The sequence below is a fragment of the Danio aesculapii genome, chromosome 18, assembly GCF_903798145.1.
Source record: "Danio aesculapii chromosome 18, fDanAes4.1, whole genome shotgun sequence".
Taxonomy (NCBI): domain Eukaryota; kingdom Metazoa; phylum Chordata; class Actinopteri; order Cypriniformes; family Danionidae; genus Danio; species Danio aesculapii.
Window position 1 is genome coordinate 38,669,862 of NC_079452.1, and position 20,081 is coordinate 38,689,942.

General features: G+C 32.9%; 2 protein-coding genes across 3 annotated transcripts in view; one reads left to right on the top strand and one right to left on the bottom strand.

Annotated features, from left to right (window-relative positions):
- The window catches only part of slc23a4 (solute carrier family 23 member 4), a 21,227-nt gene extending 10,255 nt beyond the window's left edge, over nucleotides 1–10,972 (bottom strand). Inside the window, exons 1-4 of one of the 2 annotated variants that reach the window (XM_056478946.1) lie at nucleotides 10,853–10,972; nucleotides 7,714–7,809; nucleotides 6,611–6,754; nucleotides 3,645–3,802 (exon numbers count right to left, since the gene is read on the bottom strand). In XM_056478946.1, coding sequence (XP_056334921.1) covers nucleotides 3,645–3,802; nucleotides 6,611–6,754; nucleotides 7,714–7,761 — 350 coding nt within the window. In that variant the 5' untranslated portion in view covers nucleotides 7,762–7,809; nucleotides 10,853–10,972. Of the gene's footprint in view, nucleotides 1–3,644; nucleotides 3,803–6,610; nucleotides 6,755–7,713; nucleotides 7,832–10,852 lie in introns of both variants that reach the window. The other variant, XM_056478947.1, reaches the window with a different exon arrangement.
- Nucleotides 10,973–13,565: 2,593 nt separating this feature from the next.
- Nucleotides 13,566–20,081, top strand: part of bicd1a (bicaudal D homolog 1a) — a 72,340-nt gene continuing 65,824 nt past the window's right edge. Inside the window, exon 1 of the mRNA XM_056478637.1 lies at nucleotides 13,566–13,864. Within this exon, the coding sequence (XP_056334612.1) occupies nucleotides 13,649–13,864 (216 nt within the window). The 5' untranslated portion in view covers nucleotides 13,566–13,648. The remainder of the gene's footprint in view (nucleotides 13,865–20,081) is intronic.

Consider the following 20,081-nt stretch of genomic DNA (forward strand, 5'->3'; position numbering starts at 1 on the left):
TTTATATTTGTTTTTCTGCTGGGCAATTAAAAAATCCTTAGCGTCTTGCCATATTTAAGTCTGAAATTTCAGTCTTCATGGTCTTAAAAAGTCTTAAATTTGACTTGGTGAAACCTGCAGAAACCCTGAAATCTGTAATCTGGTTTACAGTGTAAAACAGTAAGTTCAATTGGTAAACAGGTAAGTTTTCTTAATATATCGTCACCTTAGAATTATAAAGTTCTATCTGACATTTTTGTCAAAATTGAGTTATTGACATATTCTTATTAAATGACAACTTATTTACATTATAAGATATTTTTTTATAAGTTGTTTACATTTGAAGACTTTTTATTTAAAAAAACAAATGGTACACACTTACTGTTTGCTATGGAATGCAAAAACTTAATATCTCAATATCTCAAAATCATTCAGAACGCAGATAGATCCTTATAATTCCAAGGTGACGATATATACAGTGAGTAACCATAAATTGACTTTTCCAGAATTCCCTGCATAACAAAAAAAATATTTTTATAACAATTTCTTTTTTTAATATTATGGTTCTTTTTAGGGTTTTGCATCAGTTATGCATATAGGAGTTTTATATGATCTAATTTGGATAAATTTGTACTTTAGTTTTATGAAACTGAGCACCTTCTATACAATATATTAAGTATGCTTCTCTGCTTATGGGAAAAGTTGTTTGTGGTGATTGGTTGATTGGTTCATCATATGACTTTCTCATCACCACATCCTTATGATTGTGTTTTGTCTGTCTAATAAAAGTGTGATGTGAAAAAAAAATCGGTGTATAACACTGTACATTAATGAAATATGGTAATTTACAATAAAATGCATAACAATTATGACATTTCTTTTATAGTTTCTGCCATATTTTAATGGAAAATTTCTGCCAATCACAGCTGCCAGTTTTTTTACCTAAATTTTATAGATTTTTCTTAAAAGGTGTCATTTCCTCTGATTATTAATATTGAGATGTATCTTTCTATCCATCTTATAAAGTTGCAAATCCTACAGTTCATTTCTGCACTGTAAAAATGATCCGTAAATGAGCAGTTTTCCATAGTGATTCATGTTTTTATTTTTTTCCTCATTTATTTATACTTTTCAATTATATTATGGGACCTTGCTCTTTCTTCCAACATCATTTAACCTTGAAAAGTTTTACAAAAGTGACTTTTATTAACATTTTTAATCGTGTAAAGTAATATATTTTCTGGGTCGGGGTTGTATATTACGGTGCACAAACCTTGTAATAAAACAGCCAGTACATGATCCGTTATTTTACAGACTTATTTCTCTCTCTATATATATAAATATATATATTTTTTTCATACATTATACTATTTCAAACTACTAAAATGTAAATAAAAGTCACTTTGTTAAACATGAGTTAAATTTTTAACATCAAAACTCGACAGAGCAGACTCATAATGCATCCCATAATGCAATTCACAACTGTAAATAAACATTGGTGACAAATGACAAAGTACCGCAACTGTTATTAACATTTCAGTGTGTACTTTAACCCTCACTGAATTCTCAAACTAAAGAGCAATTAACCCATATCAGCAGGTGAAGCAGGCTGTAGCGTGTTGCTAGTACACTATATAAGATTTACAATGTTATTTGTTGATTCAAGTCACTGTAAATGGTGTATTATGGTTTTATTGGACAATCAAGATTGCAATAAGTTAGCTTATGGCACCAAATCAGTTACACAGATGAATGATAATAATATACAATAATAATATACTGCTATACAACAGTTCCACAGCTTTACACAGCATCTGAAAGACCCTGAGGAATGTGGATTTAAAATGTGCTGAACTGCATGCTAATAAGATGGAAACTTTCTAATCCTATTATGATTTTCAGCTTCTGCAGGAACTATTCTGACCAGCGTGCCAAATATTTCTACAGCACATCAGTAAACAGTAATAGATTGTTTCAGTTTCATCATGTTTGATTATCATATGATCTGATGAGTTATCATTTTAGGATTTCTGTGACATGTCATTAGGTCAAATTCAGTACGAATTCAGTTTAAAACAATCAGAGGCTTCTCAGATGGTGAAAACATTGCTAAGCCTACATTTTTCACACATTTCTAGGTCAATGAACCCTTGGATTGAATATCTGGATTGTTGTCCCATGATGGGTTTATCTGGAACATAACTATAAGAATTATTTTGGACAGGAACGCACGCAACATACACACATGCATAAATATATATTTATACTTTTTTTTTTGTCCGAATTATTAGCCCCCCTGAATTATTAGGCCACCTGTTTATTTTTTTCCCAATTTCTGTTTAACGGAGAGAAGATTTTGTGTGTGCGTGCGTGTGTGTGTGTGTGTGTGTGTATACATATCATAGTCAACATTTGAACTGAATCAAAAATGTTTTTAGTCAAGTTAAAGCACTTTTACGTACGTATAATACACATTTATTTATTTATTTGTTTTGTTGTATTATTTTATTTTATTTTATTTATTTATTTTATTTGTTTTGTTTATTTTATTTATATTATTTGTTTTGTTTATTTTATTTATTTTATTTATTTTATTTGTTTTATTTATTTTGTTTTATTTTATTTATTTACTTATTCATTTTTTATTTTTACTTTATTTTATCCAAAAAAAAAAATTTGTCTTAACCCTTCTGTATTTTTTTATTTAATTTTATAATTTTTTATTGTTATTTCCTTAATATATATGTGTGTGTGTGTGTGTGTGTGTGTGTGTGTGTGTGCTTGCTTGCGTATGTTAGAAAGGACTAAAGTAATTGTTTAATGCTTAAATATAATTAATTAAGCCTTGTCTTCTTATGTTTATGATATTAAAATGGCAAAATATGGTTACGATATTTCTTAGAATGCAACATGATCACTCGCTTCGAATGTTATCACTCGATTGAATGGGCGTTATCAGTTATTTTCAGCTGATCGATGGGCCAGTATATATTTGTGTGTGTGTGTGTGTGTATGTGTGTGCGTGTGCGTGTGCGTGTGTGGGTGTGTGTGTGTTTTTTTTTTATTTTATTTTATTTTATTTTATTTTATTTTATTTTATTTATATACTTATTTATTTTTTATTTTTACTTTTTTATTTTATCTTATCTTTTTTGTTTTAACCCTTGTGTATTTTTTATTTATTTATTTTAATTGATTTATTTTATTTGTTTTATTTATATAGTTTGTATTATTTATATTATTTATTTGTTTAAAAAATTTAAAGTGATGCTTATGGATTAATAAAAAAATAATAAACAGACTGTATGACAATACATTTTTTTTTGTTTAATTCAAAGCAAACTGCATTAGAATAACACATCAGTGTAGTCTCATTATGAAACAAAGAACGCAATCATTCCTGTATAGCAATCACTTGCTAAACGTCAAATTTTATAATTAAATGCCCAAGGTTCAATAATTGACAAAGACATTCCCTTGTATTAGAGTAACCAACATTCAATCCTGATTCTTCATGTAAATAATTTTTATTGTTGTTTACCCCACATCCCACGATAACTTTACACATCATTGCATAAATTTGGCTTTGGTTTTGTTACTCTTTCTGTTGTGTAGAGTGTCTGTGAAACACATTATTTTGCTATGAGTAATGTAGGGAACCATACCTCACTCCAAAAGTGACTTGCAGTAAAGTGCACACGCCTGACACGAAGAAGATTGTGCTGATTAGGTGACTTTGCGTGAGGCCGTCATGCTGTAGGCAAAGGCCTTGAGACAATATTAGAGGAATGGCTATGATGCCACCGAAAGCTGTGAGATAGTGCTGTCAGAGAAATGGAGAGAAACTATTATGTGTATCTTTCATAACATATTGAACACACGCTAATTCTAAATGGCTGAAACCACTTGTGAAAACGTATCTACACTCCCCGGCCACTTTATTAGGTACACCTGTCCAACTGCTCGTTAATGCAAAACTCTAATCAGCCAATCACATGGCAGCAACTCAATGCATTTAGGCATGTAGACATAGTCCATGATGATCTGCTGCAGTTCAAACCGCATCAGAATGGGGAAGAAAGGTGATTTAAGTGACTTTGAACATGGCATGATTGTTGGTGCCAACAGGCTGGTCAGAGTATTTCAGAAACTGCTGATCTACTGAGATTTTCAAGCACAACCATCTCTAGGGTTTACAGAGAATGGTCCAAAGAAGAGAAAATATCTAGTGAGTGGCAGTTCTGTGGGTGCAAATGCCTTGTTGATGCCAGAGGTCAGAGGAGAATGGCCAGACTGGTTCAAGCTGATAGAAAGGCAACAGTAACTCAAATAACAACTCGTTACAACCAAGGTATGCAGAAGAGCATCTCTGAACACACAACATGACCTTTAGGCGGATGGGCTACAGCAGCAGAAGACCACACCGGGTGGCACTCCTGTCAGCTAATAACAGGAAATTGAGGCTACAATTTGCACAGGCTGATGAGTCTCGATATCAGCTGCAACATTCTGATAGTAGGGTCAGAATTTGGCGTCAACAACATGAAAGCATGGATCCATCAACGGTTCAGGCTGCTGGTGGTGGTTTAATGGTGTGGGGAATATTTTCTTTGCTCACTCGGTGCACACTTTGAGTACCAATTGAGGCAGTTGTCAAGTCCACAGCCTACAGTACCTGAGTATTGTTGCTGACCATGTCCATCCCTTTATGACCACAGTGTACCCATCGTCTGATGGCTACTTCCAGCAGGATAACGCGTCATATCATAAAGCGCGAATCATCTCAGACTGGTTTCTTAAACATGACAATGAGTTCACTGTACTCAAATGACCTCCACAGTCACCAGAGCTCAATCCAATCGAGCACCTTTGGGATGTGGTGGAACGGGAGATTTGCATAGATGTGCAGCCAACAACTCTGCAGCAACTGCGTGATGCTATCATGTCAATATAGACCAAAATCTTTGAGGAATACTTCCAGTACCTTGTTCAACCTATGCCAGGAAGGATTAAGGCAGTTCTGAAGTCAAAAGTGGGTCCAACCCGGTACTAATTAAGTGGCCGGTGAGTGTATTTTGCATAATTTTTATTTAAGATAACATATTATCAGCATTAGATGAAATACATTTAGAATAGATTATGTATGTTTTATTTTTGCTTTAATGTCAGCAGAAGTTTTGGCAATCTTCAGTCAAAATCAGACCATTAGCGTCTGCTGTCCTTTTTTTACTTTATTTTATGTTTCTGTTGACGTCAGTTTGACATAGGGCTGCACAATATATCGTTTCAGCATCAGTATTGCAATGTGCACATTCACAAGGGTCACATTGCAGGACACTTCAGCGTTGAGTTTATTTGTTGGGATTATAGTTTACCAGGAGCCACAGTTTAGAACACCGAGGATTTTGGAGTTACTAAAGAGTTCATCCATAATGGAGTGAAAGTTTATCATTTGCAAATGTTTTTAAGGCCTGTTACTGTGTGAGCATTCAGGCACGATAGTTTAAAGCAGGGGTGTCAAACTTGGTTTCTGGAGGGCCGCAACCCCGCACAGTTTAGTTAAACCTGTGGTTTATTCAGGAACATAAAATCGTACAGTTTGTAAGTCTAGTAAAGATGTATTTTTTATTTTTATTTATACAATGAAGACTACACAATGTTATTTTACATCTGATTATTCGATTTCTGTACCTGAATATTGTGATGTAAAATATTTCACTTCTATCTTTCCAAATATAAATCCCAAACAGTTTAAATTAATGAATTCTTTCCAAATAGAGCTATTCAAGCTATCTGGTGAAATTGTATTCACATCACAATACTGTATATATTGCAGCAAAACAAAATATCGCAATGTCAAATTTTTCCAATATCGTGCAGCCCTGACGAGTTTGACGGCTTCAGCCACAATGCTCTTAAACCACGCCTCTTACTGTTAATATGCTACAAGGAGGAAATGATGTGTAAAAAAGCCCTGCCCCCTACTCAATATTTGATTTCAGCTGGAAAGACGTCAACATGCTGAAATAGAAGTCTCAGAAACTTCCGGTTCATGCCGGATTTCAATGATAATATTCTCCAGCCTAATTTTAAAAAATGACTAACATTGTCTGACCAAATGCAGTCCACATGAATGTCACAAATAATAATAATAAAAAGCCTACATCATATCTGATACTTTAATATTTAAGCCCTTTTAAGAGTCAACATGATCAAAACTTTGCTACGAAGTTTAATATTTAAAAATATCATCCTACACAATATATAGATTTAGAGTTACAACTGATTTTAGACATTTTATGTAAGTAGATTACTGATATATCATTAATTACTTTTGGCCACGTAAATAACAACATCTGCACTAAACTACATTATTTTGCTCAGTTTGAGCTATTAAAGGCATAAAGTATCTAACTGCATGTTGAATTTTGTCTAAATAATGTTAATTTTTCTGTTAATATTCATTTCAGGTGATTAAAAAATATGATTCTAGATTTGTGGACCACACTCTATTGTACATTATTGAAACACTAACAAAAACAGTGCTGTTCAAAGCACATGCTTCAGTCAGGATTGATCAATTGAACTGATTTACAAGAGTCCAATGATATGATACTATCATAACACTTACCTGAATCCCCAAAAAGATGCAAAGATACCACGGTGGAATGTCTGTGACACAATAGGCTAGTTTGTTACGGTCTCCCCGCTCTGAAAAACCATCATTTTCTTTCTTACTCTCAGGCAATTCACAGAAATGGTCCACACCATCAACCTAAATCAGACAAAAAAATAAATATTCAGTTCTGAGTTCTCAGTTCTGATCCAACAGTTTGAAATAAACAGCATTTCCTGTTTCATTCAGTTGATTATAAGCAACTATAACATTAACCAACTCTCGTTAGATTATAAGAAGCCTGTTAAATATGATAAAGTTTGTGAATTTAGGTTGAGAGACCAGGGGCGTAGCAGACATTTTAAAAGTCGGGAGGGGGGGCGGCTGTATGAGATCATACGTTCATATAATTATTAATCATTTGTTTCTAAATGGTCTGTCTCTAAAAGTGAGGGGGACGGATCCCCCCGGTCCCCCCCGGTTGCTACGCCCCTGTGAGAGACCATCAAAATAACATGTTAGCAGGTTACTCCAACAGTCTACTAATACTCTAATGACTGCTCGATGTAAGTTGCAAACTTCTAGTCAAGAGAATCTCTTAAAGAGACCTTAAATATCAAGTTTTAGTACACCAATACACCTTGCCTGATTTCATTATCCAATTTCTACCTTTTTTATAGCAGTTTTTAGCATTAAATTACACAAAAGTGTCAAAGAAGCTGGCATTTTGTATTGATTTTTGTTAATCAAAAGTTCAATGTTATGTATAAAAGCTCTGAGTGATAAACACTGTTACACATTCCAGTCACTAAAACATTGAGCATGACCACAATAACAAACACATGAGTAACGCATGCATCATCCAGACTGATATGGTTACGACGGTGAACAATAAAAAGAAATATTGGACCATAGAGTTTTATAACTGTGATTTCAAGGGTGTTATGTACAGTATAACCTGTTGTAACTTTTACGCAATGAAAACAAGACCCTTAACACACCAATGATCACACACTAGTATTTTCAACTATTTGTTTTTATTCAATCTAACAAAATTTTAGAAGATTAAAGACTAAGTTACAAAATTACAGAGTCACTTTACATTTATAAATACTTACAGTAAATGCATAGTTGTCCAACCCGTCACTGTTTTTCTCTGGAGCCATGATTGTGGTGTGGACTGAGAAAACGGTGCTCAGTTCTCAATGGGAGCTCTAGTAAGACAGAGGGCAAGAGCTAGATAAGGACAGCATAAAAAAAAAAAAGACCAGAGCAGAAAGAAAAGGAAGAACAAAAAATAGAGACACGGGACAGGGTTTGAGGATGCTGCAGTTGATTGTAAATGCTATGGATCCCATCAGCTGCTCATGTGAACTTAATTACGCCACAACTAGCAGGCAGCTGACTAGAGCCACGTGCTGCTGGAGCTGAGATCCCTCTGGCTCCAGATACACACCAACACATACACACACACAAATATGAGCATGTGCACCACTGTATTTGCATGCATGTTAATTGTCATGCAATGCATCTTCTTTCGGGTGAACTATTTCTTACTTATTTCTCTTGCTTTTAAAAAAAGCAAAAGAGAATAATTTATTACCTATTTCAGTGCAAGGGTTCTTTTTGTTGTTGAATGACTGCTTGGTTTACATAGTAACTCGGTGCATGCAGAGTTATTATGACTCTCAAAATAATACTTAAAATAATAAAATAAAACTTGAAATAACAACTAATACCAAAACAGTATTGTTACTTTTTAAATGAGTTAAATGAAAAAAGCTAAAACATATTCTACCACAGCAACAACCTTCATTTTCAATAATTGAATAACTGTAATAACAACTGTAACTTACTAATAACTGTAACTTAATCTGAAAATAATAATAATCATCATCATCATCATCATCAGTACAGAGTTTATATATACTTTACACTCTCAGAAATAAAGAGTGGGGTGACACCTTTTCAAAAGGTACACATTTGTTCTTGAAGGGTCCATATTGGTGCCTCAAAAGTATATATTAGTACCTAAAAATTTTAAGAGGAATACTTTTGTTCTTTTTAGGTACTAATATGTACCCTTGAGATATTAATATGGACCTTTTAGGTACAAATGTGTACCTTTTGAAAAGGTACCACCCCAGTGGCAGCTTGCGTACCTTTATTTCTGAGAGTGTATATTTATAAAATATAAACAATGAATTTACTAAAACTGCACAGTGGAGACTTTTACATCTGATTATTCAAGTACCTGAATATTTTGATGTAAAATATTTCACTTCTATTTTTCCAATTAACGAATTCTTTCCAAATAGAGCTATTCAAGCTATCTGGTGAAATTGTATTCATATCGGTAAAACATATTTTACCAAAGCAACAGCTTTTTTCAATTATTGGATTTTAACTGTAACTTAATCTGAAAATAATAATAATAATAAAAAAAATAAAATAATAATAATAATAATAATAATAATAAGAAGAAGAAGAAGAAGAAGAAGAAGAAGAAGAAGAAGAATTACTACATTATTTATATATACTTTATCTTTATAAAATATAAACAATGAATTTGCTAAAACTACACAGTGAAGACTACACAGTGTTATTTTACATCTGATCATTCAAGTACTGATCATTTGATGTCAAATATTTCACTTTTATCTTTTCAAATAATAATGTAGAATAATCCCAGACCATCTAAATTAATGAATTCTTTGCAAATAGTGCTTTTCAAGCTATCTGGTGAATTGTATTCATATTGCAAAATATATTTTGCAGCAAAACAAAATATTGCATTGTCAAATTGTTTTAATATCGTGCAGCCCTAGTTTGACGGCCACAAAGCTCTTAAACCAAATTTACCAAATGTACTAAAGCTTAAAATGTAACTAAATTGAAACAGAAAATACAGAAATGAATTAGTGTGAAAGCTTATTATATATACACAAAATATACAGCTATGGAAACAATTAAGAGACCGATTATCACTTATTATGGTTTATTTTATATATTCAACATTGCTTTCAACATTAGTTTTTGCTTTATTTTTTAAATGTCTGATCAAATTTCTTCTAATTTGTAAATACAGATATTGATATTCAGAGCACCTGCTATTTATTTAATTTAATATTAACTATACATTTTTAATTGTACAGACACTACTGGTCAAAAGTTTGGGGTCAGTGTTTTGTTTTGTTTTTTGTCTTTGTTTTTTTTATTGTTATTTTATTTAATATTTAAAATTTTTAAAAACGGTTAAATTGTTAAATATTTTTTATTAAATATTTATTTATTACTTATTGTATGTAGTTTCAAATGAAATTATTACTCCAGTCATTATTACTTTATTACTATTATTATTAATAATAATAATAATAATAATAATAATAATAATAATAATAATAATAATAATAAATATATAATAATAATTAATTTTAGAGTGATTTCTGAAAGATCATGTGACTCTGAAGACTGGATTAATGAAGCTGAAAATTCATCATTAAAATCACTAGAATAAATTATTACATTTATTTATAAACTACTTTTGAACAGTTATTTTATAATGCAATAACATTTCACAATTTGTGCTGTTTTTTTGATTAAATAAATGCAGCGTTGGCTAACAGGATAAGCTAAATTTAAAACATTTTTAAAACATGTAAAAAACGATTTTACACTTATACAGAATATTAATATTTATATCAATTCATTTGTCAAAAACTTTTATCCACAACCAACCCACAGGGCATTTAAGGTACTGCATACAGGTCATGAGTTTTTAGTTTAACTAAATTACTAAACTGAAAATAGCCTGTGTGTGTGTCCTCTTCATTATGGCAATTATATGGTCATTTTTGCTGTATCCTGTAATGCAGTAACATTAGGTTTCCAAATTATTCCATATGAAATGACAATGTGTGAACTTTATCTTTATTTGAACTATTTTCTTTTCTTTTAACAAGCAACCCTTTTATTTCTTGTCCAATTCATTTAATATACTATATTAGATGTACTGTAGTATAATATTAAACATGTTTAACATTCCTGTAAAGCTCTTCAAACCAGACCCTTGCAAGTAGTCTCATATACTACACATACTGTATCACATGTCTCCCATTTTGCAGATTTATCTGAGATAGTGACAGGACAAACCTAATCATCCAATCATTCTCTCATCAGACCAACCCAATGCCTGCTACTTTTAGAGATACAATTTCTCTCAGAATTGGAAAATATAAAGAAATGCCTTTTACTCACCTTGACGGACATTCCTCAGATGAAATGAATCCCGCTGTCCAATCCAGTAGTTAATGATTGTGAAAGTCAAGGAAGTTTTTCAGATAAAGCGAACATGATCTTTCACCCTTTCTGCACTCCTCATTTTTAAGGATGTGCTTGATTTCCTGGCCAATCAAATTAATGTTTCAAATGCTGAAACCAGCAGGCCTACGTCATAGTCTGGAAAAAAACAAAAATAAAATCACATGCAGGCTGGTGAAGAGCTGGCATTCAGAAACAAAGAGTGTCATGAGGTCTTTTTCTCAGACTCTTCACATTTTCCTGCTTATAATTTACTTAGATAAGCTTTATTCAAGTGCTGTCATGTTCAGAGTTATACTGTACATCTAGTGCAGTAATTCTGAATAATGTTGATTATTGACATATATCTTACTTTTATAGATCAGTGATTTGCTTTATTGGCTGTACATCAACATTGGTTTACACTGTTAGGGTAAACACCATGAGATTGATCTTTAAACCAGCTTTGTGGCTAGTTTTAGTGGCCTTAATTGTTGTTTTTCTGGGTGTTACTGATTACAAATTGCACAATGAAAATAGTAGTTAACGTAATCTTTTAGATAACTAATTTTAAACTGTAAAAATTACCAATTTTATGGTCACATTCACATAATTTGTAATTCATGTTTTTATTTTCCGCTATTTATTTATGCTTTCAAATTGCATTATGGGACCATGATCTTTCTTCCAACAACCTTTAACCCTGAACAGTTGGAAAAAAAATGAGCTTTATGAACATTTTTAATGATTTAAAATGAGATATTGTCTGGGTTTGTGTCGTATCTTACAGTACAAAACCCTTGTACTAAACTGCCAGTACATTTTCTATTATTTTACAGTCTCATTTCTTTTAATATATTATTTCTTATGCATTAAATTATTTCAGACTACTAAAATGTCAATAAAAGTCCCTTTGTTAAACCGTAGAGTTGAATTTTCAACATCAAAAGTTGATTTAGCGGAGATCAGCATCCCATAATGCAATTCACAACCGTAAATACACTGAAAACACTTGTGACTCACAAAATACGGAAACTTAATTAATAGATTTTTTTTACAGTGTAGGTAATGATTATGACTAATTTTGGACTACTTTTAGATTACTTTTATTTAGATTACTTGATTGTAACAGATTTGAATAGAAATGTCATTGTGCACAGAGAGAGTGTGTGAGAGAGAATATAAGTATATTTACAAATTTTATGAGCTGATCATAAAATATAACAAAATATTTTTTTAATAAATAAATAAAATAAATCTTTTTTTTTTTCTTTTTTCATTTATTTACTTGCATGCCAATTGAACAAATTATTGTTAAATTATTGAAATATTAAATTAATTAAATATTTTTGGTCATATGTGTTTGACAGAGATGTTTTGGAATCACTGCATCACATAAACATACTGTATTACATCAACACATACTTGTAGATTAATAATAAAGAATAAAATTGTATTTACATGGTCAATGCCTTTTGTGTTTCAAGTAATTTTGTGATTTATACATTTACAAATGTATTTTCTAACATTTACATGTTTGTTTATTAAGCATAATTTTGAATATAATTGCGAATTAATTCATAATGCCATTTTCCATTGAAGAATTCAAAGAAAAATGATACTTGAATTTTTAGAAAAGAAAATGTAATATATAATTTTTAATTTACTGTGTTTGTGTGAATATTTCTTTAATTATGTAATTCATAATATATTTACTCTGATTCTGTGCATTCTAATATGCATTATAATCTTAATAAAGGTTTTTTTTAATCTGGTTACAGTAATGAATATCACATGTAATTAGTTACTAAGACTGCTCAGATCAAATGTTTAAGTTTTACAATCTTTTCTATGCCTTTTCACCAAGAATTTGCTTGACGTTTTAGTTATTCTGGAGTATTGAACATCATCAACTGATCAATTTTCAGGATAATACACTATACAGCAGTTTTTGTCTTTTTAGCAGATCTGGAATTGTGATGATTTTTAGAATCTAAACTCACATTAGTCCAACTAGCCTACTTCTCTTTGAACGTGTAATTTGCGGTCTTTTCCAGCAAGTGGCGCAATATTATCTAACATCATTCATGTTACAACATATTAGCGTTCAAGTGGTAATCAATAATCAAAACAAATAAAATGTTTTACATCGTTACAGATTTAGGAAGCTGAGAATATTATAACATTTATTTCGAGGATCAACAATAGGCTAGCTATGTGCTGTTTTGCTGCTTTTCTAAATAAATTTGTCGTTCATGATAGCCTATTTTTCTTATCAACAAAATAAAATCAACTTCAATATTTCTCGCTTTTGTTAAACTACGCATAGACTTACACTACAAACAGTACACACCAATAATGCAATATAAATAATGCAAACGATGCGGGACGGGGGGAGGCAGTGACGTCACATGTTGATAGACAGAATCAACTTCTGCTCACTTGGCGTTCCGGGTAGATGGCGCCGGTTTTCCTCATAACATTTGAAGTTAGAATTTAGAATAAAATATATATTTGTAGGCCTATTTTATGGACGGAACAATGGTGCGGTTTATCACAGCATAGTCTACCATGAAGAAATCGAGTCCAGCCCATGTGTCTCCGGTGTAAACGTAATTTCAGCATCGGCAAACAGGAGGCGCATCGGGTGGACGGACTGCAGCATCTCCACCTGAATCTCCATCAGCCTCCGCCTCTCGGGGAGTCACGGAAACGGAGGACGCAGAGATTATACCCGACCGGAGACCGCAGGCGATGGCAGCCGGTGGAGGATGCGGGGAATCGGTGGATCAGTACCGGAGCGAGGTGGAAAGGCTGACCCGAGAGCTCGCAGAGGCGAACCGGGAGAAGATCCGGGCTGCGGAATGCGGTCTGGTTGTCCTGGAGGAGAACCAGAAGCTCAAGCATCAGTACGCCGAGCTCGAGATAGAGCAGGAGGCTTTAAAACAGGAGCTAGAGCAGCTGCAGGAGGTAAACACAGCTCAGATACTTTAATATATCGATATGTTTGTCAGTAATTCAGGATGTATTAGGTAGTTTCCATTTGCTAAATTTAGTGGCTTTGCATCTGATATTCTTTATATATATATATATATATATATATATATATATATATATATATATATATATATATATATATATATATATATATAGCCTATAGTTGAAGTCAGAATTATTAGCCCCACTGTATATTTTCCCCCAATTTCTATGTAATATATATATATATATATATATATATATATATATATATATATATATATATATATATACATTTAAAAAATATTTCCCACACTCTTGTGTGTGGTTTAGTATAAAATAGTTTGACTTTTTTATTTCGATAAGTTAGTTTTGTTGTCTTTAAAGTGAATTGTCTGAACACAAACATATGAGACTGAGAAAAATTGTCAGAAATTTGGAGGAAATTTCATATGGCACATATAGTTGTTGTTGTTTTTTGCATTATATTAATAAAGTATGTAATTTCAAAATATATTAATGAGGTGCTTCAATTTCAGACTGCTTCAGGTGAGGATTGATTCTTGTGTCAGGTTTATGACGAATCTTTCTTGTGTCAGGAAGTTTTCTGGGCATTTGGCCCATCATAGTCTATTCCTGCTGGGAAATGTTGTCTTCTCTCTGAGTCTGAATGTAAATGTCAATAAGATGTTTATTCAGTATGGCATACATGTATCATCGTTTTGTCTGTTTATGAATGTGGGTCAAACATGAGGGCTCATTTTGTGCATGCATCAAATTAAATAATGAAATCTATGTATCTATCTTTCTGTTTATCTACAGTGTTTATCTTTTTGATCCATATACTGTATAAAGCTCTGTGATTTAGAAGTGTTGCTAGATGCTTACAGTATATGATTTTTTGATATAAACTATTTTTTAACAACAAAAAAAAAAAAATTACCATTAGCCAATGCTTTGTGTTTGTTGGGTTTTGTTACATCCTGAATGATAAGCGTAATGAGAAAATGGAGTACACAGTAACCATCCAAAGTGGACCCCCATTACTGCTTTAATACTGTATTCGATCGACCACAATGTAACATACAGTATCTAGGACAAATGGACTCTTTTAGGGAGGTGAAATGATGAAGAGATATGGATGAAAGGAGAGAGGAACAGGAAAACTGAGACAAATAGTGATGGAAGAGGATACTTCTGCAGTCATCCAGAAACTGGTTGCACAGCACAAGGTGTCTTATTTATGCTTTAAATGTGATTGTTAGTGCGATTACAGAATGTTGGGGATCCATGTTGAATTGTTAAATCATAGTTAAATATTGTCATATGTTAAGTAATGTCATAGTTAATGGGTTCTGGGTTGGTACACTATTATGGAAACATCTGAGGTTGATTGATTTTTATTTTTTATTTATTGAGGCTGGAAGGGCATTTGCTGAATAAAACATATGCCAGAGTAATTGGCAGTTCCTTCCACTGTGACAACCCCTCATGATTCAGGGACTAAGCCAAAGGATAGTGAGTGAGCCTAATTTTCAAAATACAGAAATAATAGTTATGGTGGCTTGAGAACCAAACTCCAAACCTCCAAACTGGTCTGACTTATTTTCCAACTGATCCCACTTACAGTTTTCTGAAAACTGACCCAAAAAATTCAGAAAAGTCCCATTGACTTAACATTGAACCAAACTTTGTGACCTCATAACTTTGCTCCAGACTGTCATACAGACTTAGGGCTGTGCTCATTTAACTAAGACTACCAGTCTGCCAATCGCTGATGACCTTTCAACTTACTAGCCACACCCTAGCAACCATTTACGGCACCCTAGCATCTGTCCCGTAGACCTCCATTGTAAAAAAAACTGCCATTGACTTTACATTGGACATACAGTACTAACAAAATACCAATTCATAAAGCAATATACTAATCCACACTGGAAACATACTAACAAACATCCTAAAAATATACTAATCCATACTAGAAACATACTAACAACATACCAATCCATACTAACAATATACCAATCCATATTAACAAACTAATCATTCTATAAACATTAGTGCTTATATTTGAACTTGCACCATGACCACACCTAAAACAAAATAGTCTGAGTTTTTGACCTTTGACTTTTGTTTATTGTTTTCAGTGAAACTCATTTTCCAAATGGTCTGACTTACTTTTTTCCGAAAACTGACCCAGAAAATTCGGAAAAGTGCCATTGACTTAACATTCGACCAAACTTTGTGACCTCACAACCTTGCGCCAGACTCTCATACAGACTTAAAGCTTGGCTCATTTAACTCAGACTACCAATCCGCCAATCACTGATGAGCTCTCAACTTACTAGCCACATCCTAGCAACCACTTACGGCACAATAGCAACTGTCTCATAGACTTCCATTGTAAAAAAAAATTGCCATTGACATTACATTGGAAATACTACATTTACATTTAGTCATTTAGCAGACGCTTTTATCCAAAGCGACTTACAAATGAGGACAAGGAAGCAATTTACACAACTATAAGAGCAGCAGTGAACAAGAGCTATAAATACTAACAACATACCAAATTATACTAGCAATATACTGGGACAAATGTACTAATCCATACTAGAAACTTACTTCCCATTGACTTAACATTGGACCAAACTTTGTGACCTCATAACTTTGCGCCAGACTGTCATACAGACTTATGGTTGGGCTCATTTAACTCAGACTGCCAATCTGCCAATCACTGATGAGCTTTCAACTTACTAGCCACACCCTAGCAAACCACTTATGGCACACTAGCAGCTGTCCCGTAGACTTCCATTGTAAAAAAAAACTGCCATTGAATTTACATTGGACATACTACTGTAACATACCCATTCTAATCCATAGTGGAAACACACTAACAACATATTCATACTAAAACATACCAACAAATATACTAATCATACTATAAACATTAGTGCTTATATATGAACTTGCACCATGACCACAATTGAAGCAGAATAGTCTGACTTTTTGACCTTATGTTTATGTGGTCTTTATTTTGTCAGTGACATTCATTTTTGGAAAATGACGTCCTCTAGCTGAGCAGTTTTTTGAGCAGTTTTATTGTAATGGATGATTATAAATTATTTCATCAGTGTCCTTGTGTTTCCCTATAATTAACTGAAGTAAAGCACAGCGAAGGTTAACGACTATGACTAGTGGGTCTTTGTTTTCCTTGACAATATATATGACTGCTTATCTCAGACATTTATAGTTATTCACTGACAGCGGTGAGTCATTTGCTGTGAAAAACTCCTGAAAGTGTGTCAGTAATTGCATATTTTGCATGGTGTCTTCCCCTCGATCAGGCTAGTCTGCCCTGTGGGCTTGTCTTTAATTAACCGTTATCATACAAATCATGCTAAAGCTCGCCTTTCCAAGTCAGCCAAAATTGGGGTCAGCTTGACATAATTTGCCTTCATTTAGTTTGGGATTGCATGGAACTGTGTATCATCTGTTATTTATTTAGATGTATTTTATCTACTCCGATTTAATTTTGGGAATATTAGAAATGCATTTACTTTATGTTTATTTAGTAAAACTCTGAGTACAGAGCGTGCAGACAGTTAAATGCTGATTTGTATCATTCAGAGTGCGATCAATAATGCACATCTGTTTTGCTCCTTGCCTTTCGGATAGTATCTGTATCTTTCTTTGTGTTCAAAGCGTATTTGCTGTTTATAATAGAGTCTGTCTGCGGATGATAGTCTTGTGAAGGACACAAGCGCTGGAGGTGATATTTCCTCCTGAGGACTGATCTGCTCTGTTTGGTCTTTTTTTCCTCTTTATCTTTCTCTATTTCTTCTCTATTTTGATGAATATTAAACAGAATGTGAAGGGCCACATCACACCTTTTGCCTTTGGGCTCAATTCCATAGAGAGTTTCCCTAGAATTTACTTGCAAATCAGATTTTCTGAATGTGCAAGGAAGAAAAATAGCAAATCAAAGCTTTTTGTGAACAGTTCTAGTGGCGGTGTGTATTGTGTACACACATTCAACTGTTTCACACATTCGAACAGCTTGTGTTTATAAATCTATTGATATTTTTGTCAAACACAAAAATTGAATTATTAAAGGTTGTTAATTACGTGGTTCTAGTGATGTGCGAAATTCAGATGGAGGGCAGGAAGTAAAAAAACTGAATGGAAGACACAGAGGAAAGTCCATATTTTTGCGACTTATATCATATTTCAAAGGAGATATAAATAGAAAAGAAGCACATATGTTGGGCATGATCCTTATATCATGAAGAGGGCTGAGTTTTCTACTGAATTAAAATATATTTGCCTGTCATGGAACTGGTACATACTGTATAATTACGTTACATGAAAAATACTATAGTGAATGCTTGTGTTTGGAAGCATACTAGATAATTACTTCATTTAAACCAGGGGTAAGGAAACTATGGCTCGGGAGCCTCATGTGGATCTTTGACCAAAAATATGTGGCTCACCAGCTGTTTCCCTTCAATAAAAAATTAAAACTGTCACAAAAAAATCAGTTTCCTATTGAAAATACAATTAAAATGACCTTTTTATTGTATATTTTTTACAGCAAAATGAATAAGAATAAGAATAAGAATAAAAGAACGTTTCATCCAATACACGTGTGTGGCGCTGTGGATTAACTTGAATAGCGACACCAATAAAGGGCATGCAACTTACAGTACATGTACATTTCTATGGTAACCTTGCACGTAAATTCAAACAACATTCATAAGTGGTGATGGCAAATAGAAAGAAATTCTATGAATTATCTTTTCTTAATACATGGACTTGCTCAACATGTGATGCTTCATATATATATACTCAATGGCTCTTTAAAAAAATGCATTTGCCAAAAAAATCTGAAATGGCTCTTTGCGGAAAAAGGTTCCTGACCCCTGAATTAAACTGTCGTAGTAATTATATTGTTGCTGTGATACAACACAACTGTAGTAATAAACAAATTATTCAATAGTTTCTATAATTATATTCCATCACGATGCACCACAGTTTATACTAACGTCACAGTATTTATTACAGTTTATCAGTTTACTATGCTACAGTATTCTGTAGCATTCATTAACGAAGAGTTGTACAATGTATACCCTTCACCATGTGCTTCAAAAGCATGTTCATTATATTTCTGCGATCTTCCAGACATCACGAAATAACAGATGAAAGCATACAGAAGCGTATCGCATAGTCTACATTATTATTTAAAATGCTAAACAATAATAACCGTCTAGTTTTGTCGCAAGGGTTGCATTTCTTTTTTGTTCGGTTGATGAACTTGCCATCAACAAACATTCACCGCATCTCCATGTTAACATTATGGTTGTTTGTTATGCCGAAATGGCAGTAAAGACTTGGATTATTGCAAAACAATTTCATTGCAGCGATTACATGGCAAGGCACATTATTTACATTCTCCTGGATTTTGTAAGTGTGGTGGTGTTTGTATCTGATTTTTATATAACGCATTAACATTTATACACATAGCTATGCCTGTCATCTTTATTGGTGCTGTCAAATGAATTATCGCATTCATAAAAAGTTTGTACACATGGATGTATTGAATAAGTGTTTATTACATGCCGGCTCTTCTTCCGTTTTTTAGCCAGTTTCTTGAACTTTCCCCCCTTTATGAGCAAAAACTTTTGGAAGTCTATAAAAGCTGTTCGGCATTTCTTATTTTGGCTGATTTAAACAATTATTATCAGCATAAAACAGAAACATTTTGACGCTCTGTTAGCGATTAACATGTAAAAGAATCACTTCCTGCCCTCCATTTGAATTTTGCGCATCATCAATGATGTCATGTGAAACAACCTATTCAATTTTGGCCATTGGAAAACAATGCCAATGTCATTAGTTTATGAAATGTTGCAGAACAGAAAATGCCACTGCTGTATTAACAAAGAACCCAGATTAAATTGATATTAAATTGACTTACTCTCATGTCAATCCAAGCCTGTATGACTTTATTTATTTCTGTGGAAAACAGAGGATATTTGTTGAAGGTTTGTTTTTCTCCATGTAATGAAAATCAGTGGGGTTCAAAACAATGTTAAAATAAATACTGAACAAAATACACTAATGAAAAAGACATTTTTACAACATGATGGTGACTAAATTATGACAGAACTTAAATTTGTACTGTTTCTTTAATTGTAACAATCTAATCATAGTT